The sequence below is a fragment of the Sarcophilus harrisii genome, chromosome 1 (genome assembly GCF_902635505.1).
Source record: "Sarcophilus harrisii chromosome 1, mSarHar1.11, whole genome shotgun sequence".
Classification (NCBI taxonomy): domain Eukaryota; kingdom Metazoa; phylum Chordata; class Mammalia; order Dasyuromorphia; family Dasyuridae; genus Sarcophilus; species Sarcophilus harrisii.
This window is the reverse complement of record NC_045426.1, coordinates 215,238,846-215,263,871: the sequence shown is the minus strand read 5'-3', so window position 1 is coordinate 215,263,871 and position 25,026 is coordinate 215,238,846. Positions and strand designations below refer to the sequence as shown.

The 25,026-nt window shown below is 36.1% G+C and overlaps 1 protein-coding gene across 4 annotated transcripts; it reads left to right on the top strand.

Moving 5' to 3' along the window:
* Window positions 1-6,097: 6,097 nt before the first annotated feature.
* On the top strand, window positions 6,098-25,026 carry ALDH1B1 (aldehyde dehydrogenase 1 family member B1). 4 transcript variants are annotated; one of them, XM_023497344.2, is made up of 2 exons: window positions 6,098-6,173; window positions 23,192-25,026. In XM_023497344.2, the coding sequence occupies exon 2, from the start codon at window positions 23,199-23,201 to the stop codon at window positions 24,750-24,752; it is 1,554 nt and encodes a 517-aa protein (XP_023353112.1). In that variant the 5' UTR covers window positions 6,098-6,173; window positions 23,192-23,198; the 3' UTR covers window positions 24,753-25,026. The 4 variants fall into 4 exon arrangements, with proteins under 4 accessions (XP_023353112.1, XP_023353111.1, XP_023353110.1 ...); XM_023497343.2 differs by lacking the exon at window positions 6,098-6,173 and adding an exon at window positions 16,753-16,860; XM_023497342.2 differs by lacking the exon at window positions 6,098-6,173 and adding an exon at window positions 16,867-17,052.

Genomic DNA, 25,026 nt, shown 5'->3' with positions numbered 1-25,026 from the left:
TAATAATCAGAGTTAATAAGGAAAAGCATTCCAGGCATAGGGGACAGTCTTGAAAAGACAGAAAGTCAAGAGAAAAACTTTCATGTACAAGGAACACAAAGGCCAGTGTTACTGAAGATAGAGCAGTGGTATCAAATTCTTATAGAAATTGAAGCCCCACCTACCAATTACTCTGTGTGTGTGTGTGTATCCCTGGTAGATAGATAAATATGGATATATGTATGTGCATATGTGTGTATATATATATATATATATATATACACACACACACACACACACACACAGAGAGACAGAGAGACAGAGAGAGACAGAGAGAGAGAATTTGATCCTGAGAATAATAGTGAGCTACTGGAATTCATTGAGTAAGAATGGTCAGATCTAAGTTTTAGGAATGCCACTTTAATTTCTGAGTGGAGAATAAACCAGAATAAAAGAAACTCCAAGCAAAGAAATCAACCAGCAGGAATAGTCTGGGATACAGGTATGAGGGTCTACATGGCTGCATAAGAGTAGAGAAAAGGTGTGGTATATAAGAGATGTTTCAAAGGGTTGGCAACAGCTTGGTTATATGGAATGAGTGAGAAGAGGTAAGGATGTCACTAAGTTATGAGTGCCCTAAACAGAAATAAGGGAGTGAGGAAGAATAAAGAATTTAGAGGGGAAATTAAATCATATGAAGTCAGTGATTGCCATACTTTTTAATCATACATCCTTATCAGTAAAAAATGTTTGAGGATGCACTTTAAATATGCATATACTTATTGTAAATTACATATATGCACTATTGAATGGATAATGTATCATCTATGTGATAAAATATACATAAGAAATCAAATTAAAATGATAGAATAAAGATAAAATATATACCTTTTAGTTAACAGAACAAAGAAACTGACATATGAACTGAGAAGGCATTTAACTGTCAGTCAATATTAAATGTTAGTATTATTAAATTATTAAAATTGTTATTAATTTAAGTTTTATTTTATTATTATTAAATATTAGTAAAGCTTTTCATTCTAACTTTTTTTTAAAAATAAAAATAAGTAGAAATTGAAGTTGCAATATTTTCCCCACATCCTAATGGATCTTCTTTCATCCTCCCTTCCCCATCCACTTTGAAGGCTATTGATCTAGGTGGTAAAAGTAATATTTTCCCAATTTAAAAATAAGGAACCTAAGATCCAAAGAGTGGCCATTTCTATTCTCATTTTGCCCCATTAAAATTCTGAAACCAGGGCCGTGTTCTTTATTATCTGACTTTGAGACACCTTTTTTTTCCAAGCCAATCTCTGAGGCACTTAATACATGGCATATACCTTATATCAAGAACCAAATGTTCAAAGCTCACTTGGCTATTTGTCACTGTTAACCCCAGCAGCCCTTCTTCTATGTAGGGAGCTCCTCACTGATGAAGATAAAATGAAGTTAGGAAAAATTACTTGCCTCTTTGGTATGAATAATAAAATGATATGTTCACTTTAAATGTTTAGGTATGCATATTTAATTTTCAAGATGTGTTTGCAATTACAAAGAATTGAAATTGTAATTAGAGTAAAATGTCACCAGGTAGAGATGGTGTCTTCCTGGGAACAATAGGCTTAGCCAGAAATTAAATTTGCTTGAAACTAGAATAAAAAAAAAAAAAAAACCTATTGTTTTGCAAAACCAGAATATCTCTTAAAGAGCATAAACCTAGTATTACTGAGCTTTAGATTTAAACTAGCATCTTAATGATATACTTTTAAATAAAATTAACATTTTATTTTCATTAAAGCCTTAAATATTATCACATTAGCTATTCAAGATCTTTTATAGTTTACTCCCTTTATCTTTATGTGGAACATAGAATATGAATTTCTTAAAGGCAGGATTGTTAAATTTTTCCTTTGTAATACATAGCACTTAACAAATTACCTTGTACATAATTCCCACTAAATAAATAAATGTCATTTAAAATTGCATTAAAGTGAAATCTTTTATAGGATATGTAAATATCCAAGTCTTATCTGGTGTCAAATTATCTTCAACATTTTCCTCTATAGAAAGAAAATGTAAAACCATTGGAAAAATACAATTCTCTATCTGTATTGACTTTCAAAAGAACCGTTAATTTGCCTTTCTGGCTTCTCAGTTCTTCATTTCCAACTTTTTCTTCCAAAGGCTAAGTTAAATGTAATGGCTACTGTTAATGTATCATTGACATAGATGATCTTATTTAATCCTTACAAGCAGCCCTTAGTCTTTAATTTTAGTATAAGATGGAGATAAATCAGTACCTAACTTACAGGGTTGTTACGAGTATAAAAAAACATATTTCTAAGGCACTTAGCACAGTTCCTAGCACATAGTAGGTATTATATAAATATTTATTCTCTTCCCTTACTCTTTCCCTCTGAGATTACGTTTAATTAATCCTGTATAGATTTTGGGAATCTCCAGGGACTTCTGGCCAAGATGGCAGTGAGGAGACACACAGCTGTGTAAGTTCTGCATTTTCTCTCAGAATCCATCTCATTACAAGCCTCTGAATTAATGCCTGACTGAAAAAAAACCCACAAATAATTCCAAGAGGAGACATCCTTGAGATTCAACAGGAAAGGTCTGTTTTTGCTCGAGAGCGGGGACAGTTTTAGATTGGGTGCAGGCTGAGGGCAGTGGCAGCGGGAGCTCGGCAGGCAGCTCACAGCTGAGCAGACCGGAGGGGGGTGGGGTGTGATCTCAGCCGTCTCTGGGGGGAGAGCTTTGCTATAGGCTTGGATACTTTGCCCTGGCAGCAAGTCAGTAGCCCAGCAGAGAAGCTAAAAACACCAGGGGTGAAGAATACAACCCTGAACAGCTGGAGTTTCTCGGGACCTGGCCACCCTCCCTCACAGCATCTCAGCACACTCTCAGAGTCTCGGAGCGCAGGTGTAGCACAGCCCTGCTAGTACCTCGCTGCTGCCCCCTCAGTCTGTAGAGGAAGCTCGGTAACACCATCCAGCCCCTCCCCCAAAAAAAGCAGATTCCATTTGGGTTTTTTTTTTCTTTTTTTCTTTGTTAGTTTGTCTCTGATTCATCTCTGACAAAATGAGCAAAAAAATGAAAAGGACCTTAACGATTGACAGCTTTTATACGGATAGAGAGCAGACTCCCAAACCTGAGGAGACTAAAAACAGACTCCAGGTGAATCACCACAGGAAGAGATCATCTGGTCCTCAGCACAGATGAATCTCATAGAAGAAATTAAAAAGGCTCTCACAAGAGAGCTAAAAGAAAAATGGGAAAAGGAGAGGGAGGCCTGGTAAGAGAGTCTGGAGAAGTCATCCCACTCATTTAAAGACAGAGTGGATAAAGAAATCAAATCCCTGAAAAATAGGATTAGTGAACTGGAAACAGAAAATAGCTCTCTAGAAAATAAAATTGGTGAAAGGGAAAAAGATTCCATAGAACAAAACAACTCAATTGGACAATTAGAAAAAGATATTTTAAAAGTGAGTGAAGAAAATACTTAATTGAAAATCAGAATCGAACAAATGGAATTGAATGACTCGAGGAGACAACAAGAATCAGTCAAGCAAAACCAAAAAAAATCAAACAATGGAGAAAAATGTGAAATACCTTCTTGGGAAAACCACAGACCTGGAAAATAGATCCAGGAGAGACAATCTGAGAATTATTGGACTCCCAGAAAAATATGATGAAAAAAAGAGCCTGGACACTATTTTCCAGGAAATTATCAAAGAGAACTGCCCAGAAGTCACAGAAACAGAGGGTAAAATAGACACTGAAAGAATTCATCAATCACCTACTGAAAGGGATCCTAAAATCAAAACACCAAGAAATATAGTGGCCAAATGCCAGAACCCTCAGACGAAGGAAAAAATACTCCAAGCAGCTAGAAAAACCAAATTCAAATATAGAGGAGCCACAATAAGGATTACCCAGGATCTAGCAGCATCCACATTAAAAGATCGAAGGGCCTGGAATACGATATTCCAAAAGGCTAAGGAACTCAGTATGCAACCAAAAATAACTTACCCAGTCAGAATGAGCATCTTTTTCCAGAGAAGAAGATGGTCATTCAATGAAATAAGCGAATTTCACCTATTTTTGATGAAAACACCAGAACTTAACAAAAAGTTTGATCTACAAATATAGAAATCAAGGGAAACCCAACAAAGGTAAAAAGAAATCTTGGGAACCATATTTCTGCTGTAAAGATGTATAAGAATACATGTATACCTTGTTCTAGAAATTAGAGGTGAAAAGAACATTGTACCAGAAAAAGGGTAAAGTGGGGATACTACATCCCACGAAGAGGCAAAGGACACCTATTATATCTGAGAGAAAGAATGAAAGGGGATGAATATAGTTGGTATTTTACTGCCATCAGAATTGGCTTTAAGAGAAAAATTTTAGACATATTCAATTTATGGTGAAACTTCTCCCACCTCATACTAAAAGATACTAAAAAGGGAGGGCTGTGAGAAGCAAGTGGTGCTCACAAGTTTAATACTGGGAAGGGGGGGGGGGGAAGGGGGAAAGAAGGGAGAAAATCATAAACAGGGGTTAACAAGATGCCAAGTAATACAGAATTGGTCATTTTAACCATAAATGTGAACGGGGTAAAATCTTTCCAGGGTTTTCTGAAATCCCCCTGCTCATCATTTTTTAAAAAAACAATAGTATTCCATTACATTCACATATCACAACTTGTTAATCAATTCCGTGGTTTTGGGTATCCCCTCAATTTTCAATTCCTTGTACCATATGTGAGTACATATGGGTCCTTTCCCCATTTTTATGATATCTTTGGGATATAGATCAGTGGTATTTCTGGATCAAAGGGCATACACAATTCCAAACTGAAGAAGTACTAATCCAAAATAGAGTTCTTAGGAACAATAATAAGTTCCTATTTTAACTATTTTTGCTAATTAGGTGTAAAATGTAATAGTTTCCATACTCCAGAAGGAATTCAAATGCTAAGTGCCCTCTAAATTTTGGGGGCCCTGGTACAAAGTCCCTTCACTTTGCCCTAGTTCTAGCTCTATTACAAGCCTAGAGAAAGTACAGAAAGTGGTTTATATTTTCCAAATAGAAACATATGCTTGCTTTCCATCAATAACTCTGATAAGAATGTGTCCTTATTTTTCATTTCAATGTTTACCCAATGTTACATTTCACAGTATGAAAGAGTATTAGACTTGGAGAAGCCTTGAATTTAAATACTTTACACATTTTATCTCATTTTGCTAATTACATCAACTCTATAAAATAGGTACTTTTATTATTCCCACTTTAGAGATGAAGAAACAGAGACAAAGAGATTAAGTAATACACCTAGCAAATGTCTGAGACTGGATTTGAATTCAGATCTTTCTGACTCCAAGTCCAACACTCTAGACATTGCATCAGCTAGCTGCCATATGAAAAGAGAAATAATAACATGTAAAGGCTTACTTCACAGGATTATGGGAAGTGGGGAGAGAATCAAATGAGATAATAATGGTTGTAAGTTGTTCTATAAACCTCAAAACACTGTCAATTATTATTATTAATTGAATAATGATTTAATGTATTACCTTTCCTAAATAACATATTTGCTTCTTTCATTTTTAACAAAAGATAAAATTCACCAAGTTCTGGGGCAGCTAAGTGACACAGTGGATAAAGCACCAGCCCTGAAGTCAGGAGGACCCGACTTTGAATCTGGCCTCATACACTTAACACTTACTAGCTGTGTAACCCTGTGCAAGTCACTTAACCCCAATTGCTTCAGCCAAAAAAAATAAAATAAAATAAAATAAAATTAGTGGTGCTTAATTTGTTTCATAGTGTGAACAATAAGGTTGGTGATAGTCTTAACTGAGGGATATTATCCAATTCGTCTCTCTTTTAAGAAAAAAAATCCTTATTTTAAAAAAAATAAGAAAAATCATTAATCAGCATCACTGATCATTCTACTCAAAAACATGATACAAAACTAAATTAATACTTCAATACAAACACAAATTTTGGCACCTTAAATATTTTTCTTGTCAACCATTAACTTTTATCAATCATTTCTTATTCTAACACTGCTCCATGAATTTATCCCCATCCTTGAATAGAATTTGTTTTTCAGTTCACCCTGAATAAGTGAAAAAGAAATCAGAGATTCGAGTTCAATATTATCAGTGTGACTTCAGGTAAGTCACTTAACTTCTCTGGGACTTAGTTTCCTATTTTATAAAATGAGAGGGTTATGCTAACTAGTCTCCAAAGTTCTTTTCCCTTTATAAATCTATGCTCTAAAACCAAGCTTCTTAACTGTGGGTCATGACACTAAATGGGGTCTCATAACTGAATGTGGGGGGGTGTCACAAAATTATGATTTATTATCATTAAATGTTTAATGTGTATACCTATTTTATATATCTATATACTTGGGATAATATCATAATTTCTCAGATGAAAAGAGGTCATAAGTGGAAAAGTTTAAGAAACCATGCTTTAGGACAGGGATTCTTCATCCCTTGTATTAAGTGGGCCCCTTTGACAAAATGATAAACCTATGGGATCCTTCTCAGAATAATTTAACTAAATAAAATAAAATACAAATAATCACAAAGGCAAAAATGGTATTAAAACAGTTACCAAAATATTTTTTAAAGTTTAGCGAACCCCTGATCCAGATCCAGAAAGAATTATGCCCCTATTCCATATGCCACCATCCTGATAGTTAAGTCCATTAAGTTTGGTTAAGAAAGAAAATTTTTAAATTCCATTATGCCTTCTTTGTACAACAGAAATTATTGGCCCTTTTTGTCACAGACCCCTTTGACAATTTGATAAAGCAATGGCCCACTTCTCAGAATAATGATTTAAATTCATAAAATAAAATACCTAGCCCTACAAAGAAAATCAATCATATAGAAATATAGTTCCCAAAATATTCACAAAACAACTGCTCATTTAAGACCCTCTGAGCCTAGATCTTAAGCCTAGCATTCAAAAATTTTTCCTGTTTAAGGAATAATTTCATTAATCAAAAAGGCATCTTTAACCTGAATAATCAAAGTTAAATTATCATTAAAATTTTATCTGCAGAATTATTTCCACCTCAAATCATGATATAAATGATGGAAATTTGAGGCATAGGACTCAAAGGCTAAAAAGAGAGAAATTTATGAGTAGTGACTCTATTCTTCTTATAATAGGACCAACTGTAAATCTAGCAAATATTAATCAGTAAATGTTCATTTATTATGATGATTAAGTCATAAAAGAACTGTTTCTTCAAATAGTCTATTGCATGTAATTACATTTATCAAAAAAGATTTTTTCCCAGAATAAATAGTTAAAACCCCGTTAAAAATTAATCTGAGGTTATCTCAGTCTCATATGATATGCAGAATTGCTTTCTTACCCCTCTCCCTTTTAGGTCTTAACTTGAAAACATAATTGAATCATAACTTGGGAAGGAGAGTAGAATGGTCTGTAAGTTTTTTTCCCCCTCAATAGTTTTCTATCTTTTCCAAATACATGTCAACATAGTTTTCAACATTCATTTTTGTAAGATCTTTTGCTCCAAATTTTTCTCTCCCCTCCCCAGCATAGCAAGCAATTTGATTTAGGTTAAATACGGGCAATCCTTTTAAACATATTCCATATTTGTCATATTGTACAGAAAAATCAGGTGTTCTGTAAATTTAAAAGCATATAGAATGCCTCATTAAAAAGAAATATGAATATGAAAATAAAAATCTGTTCCAAAGGAAGCAATAACCACGCTACTTGTTTCTATAATGCACATTAACCCTCATCCTCACTGGCTCACAAGTCACAAAAATGACTTGATGACCTCTGATGATTTCTTTCTTTTGTGTTTTCCACTTATATTCAGAACTACCTGTTTTACCTTCTGTTTATGCTTGGCTATCAAGGGAATGCCATGGCAAAGTACATAGAGTTGAAACTTGATATCACAAAGACCTAGGTTAAAATCTTATCTTAGACATGTACTAGCTATGCAACCATGAGCAAGTCACTCTACATTTCTAAGCCTCATTTTCTTCATCTGTGAATTAGACATTATAGTATCTATCTCAATGTTTTCTACAGTGTTCAAATGAGAAAACAGAAATAATTTGTTATTATGGTTGAGTCACATCTGACTCTTCATGACCCCCTTTGGGATTTTCTTGGCAAAGATACTGGAGTGATTTGCTGTTTCCTTCTCCAATTAATTTTACAGATGAGGAAATTAAGGCAAATAAGGTTAAATGACTTGCCTAGGATCACAAAACTAATAAGTGTGTGGGGCCCAAGTCAGAACTCAGAAAGATGAGTCTTTCCCGACCTTAGACCCAGCACTTTAACCACTATGACACCTAGCTACACATTTTAATAGCCATTCTCTCATTTAAACCTCACAACAATCCTGCAACAAACAGCAGATATTGAGAAGCTAGATGACTCCATGAAGAGAGAACAAAACCTGGAGTCAAGAAGAGCTCAGTTTAAACCCTGCTTCAGATATATGCTGGTTGTGTACCACTAGGCAAGTCACATATCACTTTTCTCATTTGTAAAACAAGATGCAATAAAAACATGTTTCATTCAGAATTGTAAAGATAAACTAAAATAGTATTTCCAAAATAATTTGTAAATTTTAGAGTGTTACATAAATTTATGTTAGGGTAGAAGTATCCTCATTTTCCCAATGGAGGTTAAGTAACTTGCTAAGATATAGTAATAAAAGATTGAGCCAGAATTTGTTTTGACATATTCCAACTCCTGGCTAGGTGGTCTTCATTCTATACCCCACTGCTTCTGGAATTAGTTGAGCATTGTGACAAAAAAAAATTGACTGGATACTTCATGAATATGAATAAGAAACATAGCAAAATCCAACAGAAAACCAGAATCTTCTCTTGAACACTGAATGTGTTTTAAACATTATGCTTAATATTCAAAGATCTCACCAGGCATATTGAGAATATAAATTTGAAAAGGGAACCAAACATAATGCAGTGTGAGAAGGGACAAACTTGAAAGCTTTCATTTCATTTGTCCATAAGGAAGAATTTCATTATTGGAAGAATAATATATTGACTGAATCACTAAGGAAAATTATTGCATCTATACTTTTGCAAATTTCTTTTAAGAAAAACATGGAGGACCTTCAGTCCTTGAAAGTTCTGATAAATGCATGAAGACTGGATGAGATAATCTCTCAGGCTCTTTTTGATGGTCTCATCCTCAAGGAAAGGCTTAAAATCTGAAATTTTTTTTCTGAGAATCTCAGATAAGTCTCACCATTCTGGTTTTAATGAAGTTTTATCAAACTTTTGATGTTGCTCTAAATTAAAAGGATTTTTTCTCTCTCATATCGTCTTGTATCATCATCTCCAGTGAGATCAATTATGACTTCTATGCAAATAACTCACAAATCCAATCATTCAACACCAAATGCTTACTGGCATCTCCAAATGGATTTCCCATTGGTTTCCCAAACTCTGCATATCCAAAACAGAAACCCTTAGCTTTACCATCTTCTTATCCCTCCTCTGAACTTCCCCCTGTTGAAGGCAATACCATCCATTTGCCCAGATACCTTATATATCTTGGAGTCATCCTCAACTACATACTCTTCTTGACTTCCTCTACCTCCATAACTAGTCATTTGACAATTCTTATCAATATCATCTTTTAATCATTTCTCATATTCAAATCACTTTTTGCACTACTGCTAAAATATCCTAATTAGTCTTCTTAATTCTAATCTTTAACTTTTTTAATCCAAATCACTAAGATTATCTGAAATAATCTTCCTAAAATGCACATCCCTCTATATCACTTTTCAGTTCAAGAGCCATTACTGGCTCCTTATCATCTCTAAGGGGTCCCACAGTTAGTAAAAAAAAATATATATACATATATATATATATACATATATTCATATATATATATATAGAGAGAGAAAAAGATAACAATACACTCACATATATACATACATTTATACATACATATGTATATTTATAGGTTGCAAGTTGGGGATGAGCAGATATGCCTTTCTTTTTCTCCCCTCCTCCAATCTCCCTCTCACCCCACCTCTTCACCATCTCCTTGAGCATGGAGGGATCCATAAGCCTATCACTTGGAAATCTGGAATAAGAAATATGTGCTGGGGATATTTTTCATAAATTGGGGGAGTACCTTTCTTTTAAGTTTTGTTTTTCCTAAAGGGTGTGTGAAGTATGAGTTCAAGGTATGTTTTGCCTCAAAGAAAATTGTGTTTCATGTAATGTAATTTATATACCATCCTCTGAATACTATGTGCTGTATTTAGCTACTAAACTCTCTGTAAAAACTATATATATATATATATATATATGTATATATATATATATATATATATATATACATATATATATATATATACATTTTTTAATGTAATAGTTACTACTCTAACCCCTTACTATCTGAAGCTCAGAGATGTTATATTTCATTCCCCTCCCATAGTTCTCCAGTACCTTTAAGGGGATTTGGGAGTGCCTAGTTTCTCTGCCATTTACTCAAACCTTCTCAATTATGTTCTCCAATTTTATAATTTCCCTCCACCCTAGTTCCATTTACCAGATTAACTTTAACAAAGGAATAATTATTTCAAAGGTATAGTGAGAAGAAATACAAATATGCCTCCTGCAAGTACCTGGAGAAACATAATACCCATTTATACTTTATGTCTGGAGAGGGGAGGGAATTATGTTCACAGCTTAACACAGTTTCTGCATTGCAAAAGTCTCACCAAGTTCCAAGTCCAAAGTTCCTCTAGGCCTACATAACCCACTAGACTGGCAGCAACATCCAGTCGGGAATTCTGGCTTCAAATTCTCCATGGCTCAAGTTGCATAATCCAGAACTCTATTACTATCTGTTGAATGAAAGGACCAACAAAATAGATTCTTGGTGCTAGTGCTATGTTTGAACAAGACAGGAGACTTGGGGAGGGGTAGGAGGGTGGATGTAAAAAGAGGAGAAGAGGAAGAAAGTAAGAAAGGAAGGAAGGAAGGAGAGAAGGAGGGAGGGAGGGAGGGAGGGAGAGAGGGAGGAAGAAGGGAGGGAGGGAGGGAGAGAGACAGGGAGGGATAAGGAGGAAAGGAAGGAAGAAAGGAAGGAAGGAGGGAGGGAAGGAAGGAAGAAAGGAAGGAAGGAAGGAGGGAAGGAGGGAGGAAGGGAAGAAGGAGGGGAGGAAGGGAGGAAGGAGAGAAGGAAGGAGAAAAAGTCTGGTAGTGTTAAAAAAGCATCCTATTACAGTTATACAGACTATAAAAAGAGCTTTCTCCCATCCATGTGTTTGGGGAACACAATATGTTTTCTCCCAGGAGAAGCAGACTCCTGTTATCTCTCACAATCATAGGTGATTTGGTCACATGCATCACATATGTGTGTAGGACACTTTGAAAGAAAGATACTACCAGCTGGAGACTCAGGAAGGGCTTCATATAGAAAGTGACACTTGAGATGAGATTTGAAAAAACTAGGGATTTTAAGAAGTGGATATGAGGAGATGAGCTCATTCCCATAACAGGAAATGGGCAAGGCAATGGCTCAGAGATAAGAGGTGAAGTTCCATGTATTAATAAAAGTAAGAACTCAATATGGCTGAACTCATAGTGTTCATGAAAAGGAATAATGTATTAAAAGGTTGTAAGATTGGTTGGAATAAGATTGCAAAGAGTTTTCACAGCCAAATAACTTGTATTTCATCCTAGAAGCACTAGAATTTATTGATTTACATAGTCAGATCTGTACTTTAGGAAAATCAATTTGGCAACAGTGTGGAATATGAATTTAAGTGGGAAGCCATCTAGGGCCATTTAGTTCCTAAGGTTCCTAATGAGATTTGAAAATAGAGTGGTAACTGTATGAGTGAAAAGGACATATAAAAGAAATTTGAAGGTAGAAATGAAATGATAAGATTTGGCAACTGATCAGCTCTATGGGCTAAGTGAAAGTGAGAAGTTCTTAAATTGAAAACATGATAAGTTGATACCAAAAAAAAAAGAGAGAGAAAAAAAATCTTGTTTCAGATCTTCTTGTATAAAGTGATAGATAAATTAAATTTCTGATCTTGGAAAACTAAGGAAAAAGTACTACAGCCAAAGCAGAAAAGGCAAGCAAAAGTGAAACTAGTCTAAACAATCAAAACCCCATTTAGAATAGTCAGTAAACATGTTATCTCATTAGCATTTAGAACTTTTTGACAAGGAAATCTCTTCTACCAATGCAGAATAGTACCTTTTCTGAAATGCAGTCTTAAAGAATGGCCTAGAGTATGAGCAGACAAGTGATTTGGCCAGGGTCCTAGAGACATGAGGCAAGTATTTGCCCAGGTCTCCCTGGCTGGGAAAAGAACTTTGTTGCCCCATTGCCACATCATTATTATAATACTGAATCCATACTCAACAACTAAAAGTGGGTTACATATTTTTCTTAGAAAATCTTTGCAGTTTCCCTTTTTTGTGTTTAAATTTGTTTACTTTGAAAATGTGTTAAGATAAATAATCTTCCTGTCCATCGATAACTTCTAGGAAGCAGTCATCCATTGGCTAATAATAGTCTGGGAAAAGTCAATTAGTTTTGTTTTAAAAGAACAGGCATCAAGGGGTCAAAGCTCTATAGTTCCATGACCTTTGCTAACCTTGCATGCTATGAGTTTTGTTCTTCTTTCCTTGGCAGTCATTCTCTGTTTGTCTTAAAATGATTAACAGCGACTTAGGACAAAAGACTGCTTCAAGGAAAATTATTAGGGTCCTTAAATAATATAACAATTAGTGATGAATAATAGATATTTACCTCAGGGAATTCTAACTAAAAAAGACTGCCTTAGTTAAGAAAAGTCTATCTGAATGAGACTATTTCAGAGTATGATATCTTCATCAAAAACATTGTGTACTATAATACATAAGCCTTTTCTAGGTCTAATTCCAATATAGGACAGTTAAGTGGTACAATGGGTAGAACACAAGGATTGAAATTAGGAAGAACTTGTACCAAATATGCCATTTAATAACTGTGTGATCCTAGCATAGTCACCTAACCTCTATTTTTTTTCTGCAAAATGGGGTTAATAATAACACCTACCACCAGGAGTTATTGTGAAAATCGAATGAGATAATAATTGCAAAGCATTTAGCACTAGGTGCCTGACACCTAGTAAGTGCTATATAAATGTTAGCTATTATTTCTGAGTGGACTGACTCCCAAAATAGTATCTTTTCTGCCAAGAACTTCAGGCTTTGAGACTCTTATGGTATAGAAATATGTAGTCAGGAGATCATTATGAGACTTACTTATGTCATCTGTACTTTATATGTAATTGTACATGTCTAATAATATATCTATTAACTATTACCTGTTCTGAATTATGCTGGTATTCGCTGCTTAAATGCATTTGTTTATGCACCAGGGTCATGTAAAAAAAACATAGCTACATTTAGCTAATATATACTAATGTTTAAACATGTTCTTTATTTAATCTGCTCAAAGAGATTACATTGCTTGCTGTTAAGCTTCTTTGCTGGTGGTTTTTAGATATCCATGTAATAGTAAGACAGATGTATGAAACATGTGCAACATATACTTTAGATACGATTCCAGTCCCTGAAACAATCTGTTAAGTGATGTTTTGCACTGTGTTATGTCATTGCTTTGAGGTTTTCTGAGAGTAGCATCCTAAGGAATACTAAGATAATCATCATCTTTTTTTATGTATAGATGACTTCTTTGTTACTCCTGCCATATATTTACAGATATCTTCCATACCATTACAGATTTCACAGAGGACTAATAAATTTTCTGACTCCAAGAAGAAATGTAAACTGCCTTAGGGTGGAGAAATTTAGGGAGAGGGAGTAGTCTTAATTTCCAAGCAGGAAGAGGAGGTTAGAAAGATGAGTAAACAGGAGGAAAAGATATGAGAGCCAAGATGGCAAAGAGCAGCTGTTGAGAAATAAATTATGATAGAGCATAATAAAATCTAGACTAACACTGTGCTATAATACTATAGTAAACAGACTCATAGCACCAGAGATCTGCAGTCTTAGTGTGGTAGTCAAACAAAGGAAGAGCCACACAGGTACCTTTTTCTCCTCCTATGAGCTGGGTGTGGAAGTTTCTATATCTATTGATTTCATATTAGACTTCTTTTACTTAAAATAAACCCTAGTAACCTACAGAAATAAAAAGTCGTGCTTATATTTTATTTCAAGCCAAGCAATAGAGAGAAAAGGAAAAACACATTCCTTATTCTAAGAAAGTGAAAGATCTGATCAGCAATAGCTGACATAAGGGGCAGCTAAACCTGGAATCAAAAAGACTCGTCTTCCTGAGTTCAAATCAGGTCTCAAACTAACTGTGTGACCTTGGGCAAGCTACTTAACTCTGTTTGCTTTGGTTCTTCATCTGTAAAATGAGCTGGAGAAGGAAATAGCAAAACACTCCAATAACTTTGCCAAGGAAACCCCAAATGGAGTCATGGACCCTATTGGCGCCTGAAAAATGACTTAACAACAGTCGATATGACAGCTAAGAGTTATTGGTTATTAGACAGGTATAAGCTTGCTATATGAAAATGGATTTTCTCCTCAAAATAAATCACAAACTAATTTGAATAGGCAATGAGTTTTTCACTTAAGAGATGCCATTTTTGGCAGTTTGGATTAAAAAGAAAGCTACTCCCCTTGAAGGAGGAGTGAGCTAAAGAAAGTCAAGACTCCACAGAAGAATGTTCTTCCTTCCCCAGGGCATCAATGGTTTTTTAGCTCTTTCCTCTTAGGACACTTTCTACCTTCAATTGTGATGGGTTTTATGTTTGTTTGTTTGTTTTTGGGAGGGGGTTCAAATGTTCTGGCATCCATTTCATTCACTTAAATTGACCTTTCTTCTAGTTTCTTCAAATAACATTTAACAGAAAATCATCAGATAGAATCCATCAGATAGAATCAGTCAGTACAGAGAGAAAAATGGTTCTAGTTCACACATCAGATGGAGAAAGAAGAAATGTGAGGATTGAGAAATCAGGTGAAAATGAGAAATTATGAATGCTATAGTTAGCTATTAGAAAATATCTAGTTCACTCATTCCTTCCTTGTACAGATAAAGAAACTGAGGCAGGAAAAGGCTAAGTTTCAGAAACTGAGACACAGAGTAGTTAAGATATTTGCCCAAGATCCCTCAAGCATCAACTGCTAGAAGCATCTAGGTGACACAGTAGGCTGTGTGCTGAGCTCAGAGGCTGAAAGACATGGGTTCAAAATGCATTGCACATATTCATTAGTTGTTTGCACATATATAAACTGCCTCAATTTTGTCCTCTCTAAAATGAGGATAACAGCACCTGAGTTAATAAAATCTAGACTAACACTGTGCTATAATACTATAGTAAACAGAAAATACTATAGTAAACTTTACATAAGTAAAGTGCTTTACAAACTTAAAATGCTATGTAAATGACAATTATTATCAATTATATAAAATTATTATTATCAATTATATAAAATGCTATGCAAATGACAATTATTATTATCAAATCTAATTGCCTCAGCAGGGAAGAATTTTAGAAGTGAAATGACTTGTCAAAGATCATTCAGTTACACTCTGTCAAAGGGAGAACTTGAACCCAAGTAGTCCAGGTTGAACCCCACCCCACTATCCTAAACCATTCTACCTCTTACTTGGTATAGTTGTTAAATTAAGTTGTTAACTTACCTACCAAAGTGTTATAAATTCATGCACGTCCAAAAGAGATTTTTTTTAAAGGAAAAGGATCTATATTTAGGGAGGGGAAGTATAGGAGGTCTCTTAGGGCAAAAAAAATGGAAATTGAGGAGCGACTCATTAACTGGGGAATGGCAGAATGAATTGTGGTATGTGTTTGTGATAGAATATTACTGTTGTCTGTGAAATGATGAACAGGATGCTCTCAGAATAAAACCTAAAAAGTCCTCCATGAACTCAAGCAAAGTGAAAATGCACTATATACGAAGTAATAGCAATGTTCTACTAGACCAGCTGTAAATGATTGCTATTCTCAGCAATATAATTAATGATCCACACTCCCTTGAAGGATTTATGAAAAATTCTATCCGTACTCAAAAAAGGAACAAATTGTATTTGAATACATATTGAAGCATTCTCATTCTCTCTCTCTCTCTCTCTCTAATTTTTCTTAAAATAATTCTTATTACTATTACTGTAGGAAATTGTTTTCTTACACAACATGACTTTCATGAAAATGTTTTGCATAACTTCACATGTATTTTTTTTAATAAAGGCTGGAAGTGAGAATAAGGGAGAGAACTTGGAAATCAAAAGTTTTAAAAAAATGTAAAAAAGTCTTTTAAATGTAACTGGGGAAAACATTAAATAAATATTTTTTAAAATAAGGTGAATGCCTACTTTAGGAATTAGTTATAATGTCTTAGAGGAAATCACTAGTTGGGAAAGTGTAAGAAGCTAGAAATGGGATTATTAAGGAAACATTCAACAGAATGAAGTTAATAGAAATTAATTTCGCAAATAAGTAAAAACAATTTGTGAACAAGTTACTATAAAGATTTTTTAAAAGAATCATCTGTAAACACTGTGCCTCTTTCCAAAGTACAGAACAAATAAATGCAAGAATTGCGTTTATCAGCCGAAATTGGGGGCGGGGGAAAGGGAAGCAGCCAAAAAAAAATGGTAAAAGTTAAAGTTCATCGTCAACCCGTCTTATCAGGAGCATAACGGCAAAGAAGAGAGCAAAGAGCAATGGATGTTTACGCTTTAGTTTAGGTTCCCAGCTGCAGTTAATAAGGTAACAAGATCACTAGGAACCTCTGGGGAAAGGTGAGTAGCTCCTGCCTCCCAGTAAAGCCTGAGGTGTGGTGTGGGTGTACCAAGGGCTGATCTCGCGCTAACACCGGGGACAGAGGGTGGAGACACTAAAGGTACCTCATAGAGTGCCTCTATAAACTGGCTGTGCACTGGGAGGGGCTGAGCCTCTGCGCCCTGGATGCTGCTAGCCAACTGGACCAGAAGGTAACGACCCAACCTGAATCATAAGGTAAAAACGCACCTACAGCCCAGCTTCCCCTATCCTCTTGGTAGTGGTACGAGATCTAGGCCTGAGCCCGGTGCGTTGGAGTTATTTCAGCTTGGCACCAAGACACAGGTGCGGGGAGCGAGCATCTTGAGTGCGATCCAGCTCCATCGGTCGCTAGCTCTAGGACACGTCTCCCTTAACGCTGGATTGGAGCTGTCTTCGCAGCTCAATTAAATCTTCTGGAAGGTTTTCTGCTTCACTGTGTACGACAGCTGCTCTCTGCACCTAGCCCTGTGAGAACACAGTTCCCTAAGTGGGTCAACTGGTGCTTCCCAAGATACTGAAAGTTCCTAAGATAACGATGAACAGATTATTGAAAACTGGAAGGAAACTTAAAAAAAAAAAAAAATGTAGTCAAGGGATTCCTAACCGGTTTTGTGTCCTGATCCCCTCCCTCAGTCAGATAAAACCCATGAACCTCTTTTCAGCATGTTTTTTTAATTTAATATTTTTACTTTTCCTCAATTACATTTAAAGTATTTTATATCCATTTTTATATTTTTAAAAATCTGTGGGTTCTAAATTCTCTTCCTTATCTCGACCTTCATCCCCTATTAAGAAAGCACATGTGAAGTTACGCAAAACATTTTATGTTACATATATATATTATATTTTATATTAAAATTCTGAGTCTTCTACTTAACTAAAAGTGTTATTCTACCTCAGGTTTATCATCTGTAAAATTTGAAATGGGAAGGGTATGGACTAGATATAAACTTTCTCACAATTCTCATTCTTTTGAACAGTTATGAAACTGACTTGTAATTTATGAAAATTACTGATTAACTAAAGTTTTGAAAAATTGGAACTGTCTAGGTATCAGTTTTCCTCCAATGAATGGAGGAAGTTACTCCATTTGAACCCTTCCTTTCCATCCCCATGCTACAAGTGCAGAAGTGAGGAAAGGAAGACCAGAGTCTTTCTCTCCATCTCTCCTTGTGATTATATCTTTGACCTTAGTTGCCTATTTGAAAAAGTTGGCAAGCTGCTAGTACAAAAGAATTGAAATAAAGAATTAGCTAGTAAAAAGGATTGTTGTCCCAAGCTGGTTAGTAAGAATAATAGTCTCCAGATTAAAAGAAATGATAGTTCTAGTCTGCCCTACTCAGACCACAATTTAGAATACTGTGTTCAGGTGTGGGAAATGTATTTTTGCAAAGATATCTGTCAATAAACTATCAAAGAGAGTTCAGCTAGGACAGTGACAGAATGATGGCATGTGAAGCAATCAACTGGAAAAGAGGAGACTTAAGTAGGAAATGACAATGGTTTTCATGTTTTTGCAAGGCTGTCATATGGTAGAACTATTAGATTTGTTCTGTCTTGACTCTTAAAAAAACACGACTAGGACCATTGAATGAAAATTACAAGGAAGCTGGTTTTGATTCAAAATAAGGAAAAAACTAATAATAAAAATAATAATAATTAGTATTTTATACAGCTTTAATAGTTTCGATGTGCTTTAACATATTTTAACTTATTTGATTCTCGGGACAATCCTGTGAGATAGGTGCTAGTAATTATCTTGATTTAGATGAGAAAACTGAGGCTAAGTAGAGTTGCCTAGGGTCATACAGCTGCAGAGTATCTGAAGCAGGATTCAAATTTGAGTCTTCCTAACGTTGAGTCCTACATTCTATCTGTTGCCCACTTATTTGTTTGATAATTAGAGTTCATCCTAAAATAAAGGGGATTGCCCAGAGAAATAAAGGAGGTATTCAAGTAGATGGTCTTTGGTTGGGCCTTGGTGGTAGGAATTCATGTTTCAGATAAACTGGATTAAATCTAGGGTCCCTTTTCAACACTGAGGTACTGTGATTCTCAGTGTTATAAAGTTTTAGATTTCTGCAGAAGGGAGCTGGAACTAGAACACTTCTCTTTTGCTTGTCCAATGCAAAATGTTTGGAATTACATAGCTCTGTGCTCCTGGAATTTCCTTGCGACTCAGTTTAAAAAATAGTGATTAACACTAAATTGCCCCATGGTGAAAGCTCCTGGAAAGAAAACCTAATAAAACTCAAATATAGAACTCTTAGACACTAGGGCATTCTCATTATTAAGCAGTCACACTTTTTACTCTCCATAATAATTTAATTAAGAATCAACTTAAACCAGAATAATCACAGGAGAAAGAATTTTCATAGTGTCCACTGAATTAAATTATACAATAATAGCATATCTCCTGGGAGAAAGAGTAGTTTAATTGCTAAAGGATGGGCTTTGCAATCAGGAATTGTTGTGCAGTTGTTTTTTCAGTCATATCCAAGTTTTTGTGACCATATTTGGGATTTTCTTGGAAAAAAAAACTGGAATAGTTTGCAATTTTCTTCTCTAATAACTTTACAGGTGAGGAAACTCAGGCAAATAGGATTATTTAAGTAGCTTCCCCAGAGTTACACAGCTAGTAAGTGTCTGATGTCATTTTTGAACTCTGAAAGATGAAGTTTCCTAACTCCAGGTCCAGTACTCTACATTCTGATGCCATCTAGCTGCTCTTGGAGTCAGGAATACCTGGTTTTAAACTCTACGCACATAAAAATGGTGTGACCTTGAACAAATCACTTATTCCCTCAGAGTCAGAAATAGCTTTAAAGTAATAATTATAGATTAGTTGCAGATTTGTGTCTATATGCCTCAGAAGATTCCCACACCAACAAAATCAAAGGTCAAAACTCTCCTATTTCCAAGATAGCTCTACTCAGTTCTCTACAGGAAGATAAAGTGTCAAGGGTAGGAGTGGGACAAGAAATATTTAACAATTAGCTCTCAAAAATAAATCACATATGCAACACTTAGGTTTAATTTACATTATTAATATTCATCCATAATTTTCTTAAGTCTAGACAATTAACAAAACAGTAAATCAAGACCTGATTTGTATCATTTGCCAATTTGCAAAGTGTAGCATCTACATAGAAATAATCAGCTTTCATGGACAGGTTTGTGATGGCTCTATCACATTTCTGGTATGAGAAAATTCTTTTGGTAGAAAAATATTTGTAAGCACTCATAGTCACATGCTACAGACCAGAAAGATCCTATTTTTTTATTAGAAGGTTAAACACCCTCAGCCCATTGGGTGCCTGCAAGGATGTTTAACTGATTGAAAGGATAAATTAAATAATAATATAGATTGTAGAACTCAAGACAAATAATCCAAATTTCAATGTAGCAAATATGACTTCTTCAAAGAAAACTCAAGTCAAAAAGACTAAAGGCTAGAACCAATATATCCCTTATGGCTTAAGCTATCATAAAATCTGACTTCTAGAAATGGCTTCTACCTTGAGCAACTTAATTTTTTATGCTCCCCTCTTCCATTTTAATTCCTGATTAATCAATTCAGTTCTTCTTGAGCCCCCTGTCCCTTAAACTTATCACCAATGTTGCACAGCCAAGTTTCATCTTAACATTACTTCCAACATTTGCTGCCCTCATTCTTATTCGTTGGTTACTCAACAAAGTTATAGAAAGTAATGAAATCTGCTAACTGAGTCTATTACAAATATATTTAATATTATTTCAACCGGGCTCTCACTGCTCCCAAAGCAATCCTTTTACATCTCCCTAACTGATTCCCTGAGGTGGGTAAATGGAAGAATGAATAGGATGCCTGACTTGGAGTCAGAAAGATTCATCTTCATGAGTTCAAATCCAGCCCCATTTACTTACTAGCTGTGACTCTGGAAAAGTCATTTAATTCTGCTTGAGTTCCTCATTTGTAAAACGAGCGGGAAAAGAAAATGGCAAGCCATTCCAGTATCTTTACCAAAAGAAAAAAAGCCTCAGGAAAAGTTAAAAACAACTGAATGACAATAATTAACTTACTATCCCATTTATCTTGATGACTTCTCCCAAACTTCATTTTTTTTTGTCATTTCCCAAAGCTTCTTTTCCCCCCCTTCAGCTGAGAACTGTACTTAACGTTTCACTGAAAAAAATTGAAATCATTTGCCAGAGATTCTCCATCTCATATTATCACTCAGATCCCTTTCCTTACTATCTCTTTCTTCACCCCAAGGCAAACCCTCTCCATATACAAGTGACCATTCCATCCCATCTTCTTCAGCTGATCACTTCTTATTCCCACTGTAATTAAATTCAGTCACTCCCTCTATGCCTATTACTTCTCTGCTTCCTACAAACATGCCCAAGTTTCTTCCATCAAAAAATTCTCACTTGATAACATCCATTTCCATTAGCCATTATCCCTATTTGTGGCTCAGCTCTTTAAAAAGAAATTCACTATTTAATTTTTAAAATTTAAAAAGTCTCCACTTGCTTTCTCTCTAATCTGTTCTTTACTTACTGATATTGTAAACACCCTGGTATAAACCTTCATTCTTTCATACCTAGATTACTATAATTGCCTTCTGATTGTTCTTCCTGCCTCAAGTTTCTCCCCAACTCCATTCTTCCACCCAAATGTCAAATTTATGTTCCTAAATTACATGTCTTACAATGTCACCACTGCTACCACCAGTTCACTCCCTGTTACCCTCAGGATCAAATATGAACTACTCTATCTGGTATTCAAAGTCCTTTATATTTTCAACTTACCTAGTTTTCTAATTAACTTATGCCTTTCTTTCATCCCATATACTCTGTGATTCAGTGATCCTGGCCTTTTGCTGTTCCCCACATTTGCATAGTTCTCCCATAGTACTCTGGATTCTCTTCCTCATTGTATTTTTTTTTCTGGTTTTCTTCAAATCCCAGCTAAAATCCCACTTTCTAGAAGAAATGTTTTCTGTTCCCCCTTAATGCGAGACTCTTCCCTCTGATCACCTTTAATTATCTTATATTTATTTTCTTTTTACTATCCCATTTCACTGTTGACTCACATTAAGTTTGTAGTCTGAAAAGATCCCAGATCTTTCTTGATAAACTACTGTCTAACTATTCTTCTCCCATCTTGTATTTCTGAAGTTGTTTTTTTTATTTTGTTTTCTACTGTCCAAATATTCAAACGCAAATCACTCTGGTTTTCATTGATTGGCCAGCCAACAATAGGTCCTAGCCCAAGCCTCACTTAGCCATTTTGGGGTCCTGATTGGCTCAGTGAATGTAAATAACAATTGCTTATTTTGGCCAGAAACCCTCAGATTCTTCTCTTCACAGATTGATTTTTTTCCCCCTTTTTCTTTCTTTCTTTTTTTTTTTTTTTTTTTAAAGTAGGTAACAGAGGTCATTTTTTGCCTCATTTCTCACCTGGCTTTAATCATTGAATGAGTGTTGCCTCAGTCTAAATGAGACCTCTTAAAGACCTTAACTTTAAAAGTCTAAAGTCTCCAACTGCTTCCTGGGCCACCTCCAGTTGTCTTGATCTATATCTTGCCACTGGACCTAGATAGGTGTGGAGAAGAGAGTGAGGCTGTTACCCAGACCTCCCTCACTTAAATCCAATTTATTTACAGTCACTGCATCATCTCCCTGATATTCTAGTCCTCTCTGAGAAGGAAGGACAAACAACAACAATTCAGGTATAGCATATTGCATTTATCTTTCAGTCAGATTTAATCCAATGCCTTAACTGTCAGGATTATTTGGGATCCCAATTTAGCCATCTAATATGTTAGCTATTCTTCTGAAGATATCCATAAGTTTGATGAGCATTCAAATCATGGTGTTTATTCAAATCATTGGTTAAAAAATATATTAAGACCATTATTCTTTTTGGGACATATTGAGTTTTAGACACCTATGGGGCATCCAGGCAGAGATGCAGGCAATTGGTAATGAAGACTGGAAATGAAAATCTTTTACATTGAGATAATAATTGAACTTGGGGTCAGGCTGAACTAGGACTTAATGATCTGTAAAATACCTTCCAGCTTTCAAATTCTTTGATTCTGTAATTTATGCTACTGACCCTGATTGAGAATTACAGAGAATCTAAAATCTTCCCTCTTACAAAATAGAGTACTTTTTTAAAAGGCAAGATTCTGTAGAGTTTGTTATGATCTGAAACCCTCTCAGAAATCCATGTAATAAAATTACAAATATAGATCTTTTGTCAATAGGAATACATTTAACCATAATGATTTAAGATGGCTTATGTTGTTCCCCCTCCAGAAGTACCATGCTGCGTCTCCTGGCCCCCCGGTTATCTGGTCTTTGTAGAAAGGTTGCTCCCTTCTCATCTGCTGCGAATCTTCCGAACCCTGTGCTACAGCCAGATGTTCGCTATGACAAACTCTTCATCAATAACGAGTGGAGGGATGCAGTCAGCAAGAAGACATTCCCAACGGTCAATCCCTCCACGGGAGAGGTCATCACTCATGTGGCTGAAGGGGATAAGGCAGATGTGGACTTGGCTGTCAAAGCTGCCCGGGAAGCCTTTCGGCTGGGGTCACCATGGCGACAGATGGATGCTTCTGAAAGGGGGCGTCTGCTTTACCGCCTAGCTGACCTGGTAGAGAGAGATCGTGTCTACCTAGCCTCCCTGGAGACTCTGGACAATGGCAAGCCTTTCCAAGAGTCCTATGTCCTAGACCTTGATGAGGTCATTAAGGTGTATCGGTACTTTGCAGGCTGGGCAGACAAATGCCACGGGAAGACCATCCCTATGGATGGAGAGCATTTCTGCTTCACAAGGCATGAGCCTGTTGGAGTGTGTGGCCAGATCATTCCATGGAACTTCCCTTTGGTCATGCAAGGCTGGAAACTTGCCCCAGCTCTTGCTGCCGGCAATACTGTTGTCATGAAGGTGGCTGAACAGACCCCACTCTCTGCCTTGTACTTTGCCTCCTTGATTAAAGAAGCTGGCTTTCCTCCCGGAGTTGTAAACATCATCACAGGCTATGGACCTACTGCAGGGGCTGCTGTGGCCCAACACATGGACATTGATAAAGTGGCCTTTACTGGCTCTACCGAGGTTGGGCATCTGATCCAGAAGGCAGCAGGAGACTCCAACCTGAAGAGGGTCACGCTAGAGCTGGGGGGGAAGAGCCCCAGTATTGTCCTGGCAGACGCAGACATGAATCACGCTGTGGAGCAGTGTCATGAAGCCCTCTTCTTCAACATGGGTCAGTGCTGTTGTGCAGGTTCTCGGACCTTTGTGGAAGACTCTATCTATGATGAATTTCTTGAAAGGACTGTGGAAAAAGCCAAACAGAGGAAAGTTGGGAATCCCTTTGAGCTTGACACACAGCAAGGGCCCCAGGTGGACAAGGAGCAATTTGAAAAAATCCTGAGTTACATCCAAGTGGGCCAGAAAGAAGGCGCTAAGTTGATGTGTGGGGGAGAACGCTTTGGGGAGAAGGGCTTCTTCATCAAGCCCACTGTCTTTGGCAATGTACAAGACAGCATGAGGATTGCCAAGGAAGAGATCTTTGGGCCCGTGCAGCCCGTCTTCAAGTTCAAAAAGATCAGTGAGGTTATTGAGAGAGCCAACAATACCAAGTATGGATTGGCGGCGGCAGTGTTTACCAAGGACCTGGACAAGGCTATGTATTTGACCCAAGCCCTGCAAGCTGGAACTGTGTGGGTCAATACCTATAACATTGTAACATGTCATACTCCTTTTGGAGGCTTCAAGGAATCTGGAAATGGAAGAGAGCTAGGGGAAGATGGGCTCAGAGAATATGTGGAAGTAAAGACTGTAACAGTGAAAATTCCTCAGAAAAATTCATGAAAAGCTCATGGATCAGACTCCAGTGGATCCTACAACAACCTGGGTTTTACAGATTGCACTTTTGTTCTATGTGATTACTTTCAAAAAAGACAGTGATTCTGACTCAAAAGTAGATTCTGGTGTACTTGAAGTATGAAGTCTTAAAAATTGGCAGATTTTTCCAATCTTGATTCTTCTTCACTGTGATTTGTTGGGTTCTTTGGTTTTGATTTTTATTATCTTGTTTGCTGTTATTTTTCTAACCTACAACCAGAATCTCTTTCCCTTTTGCTAT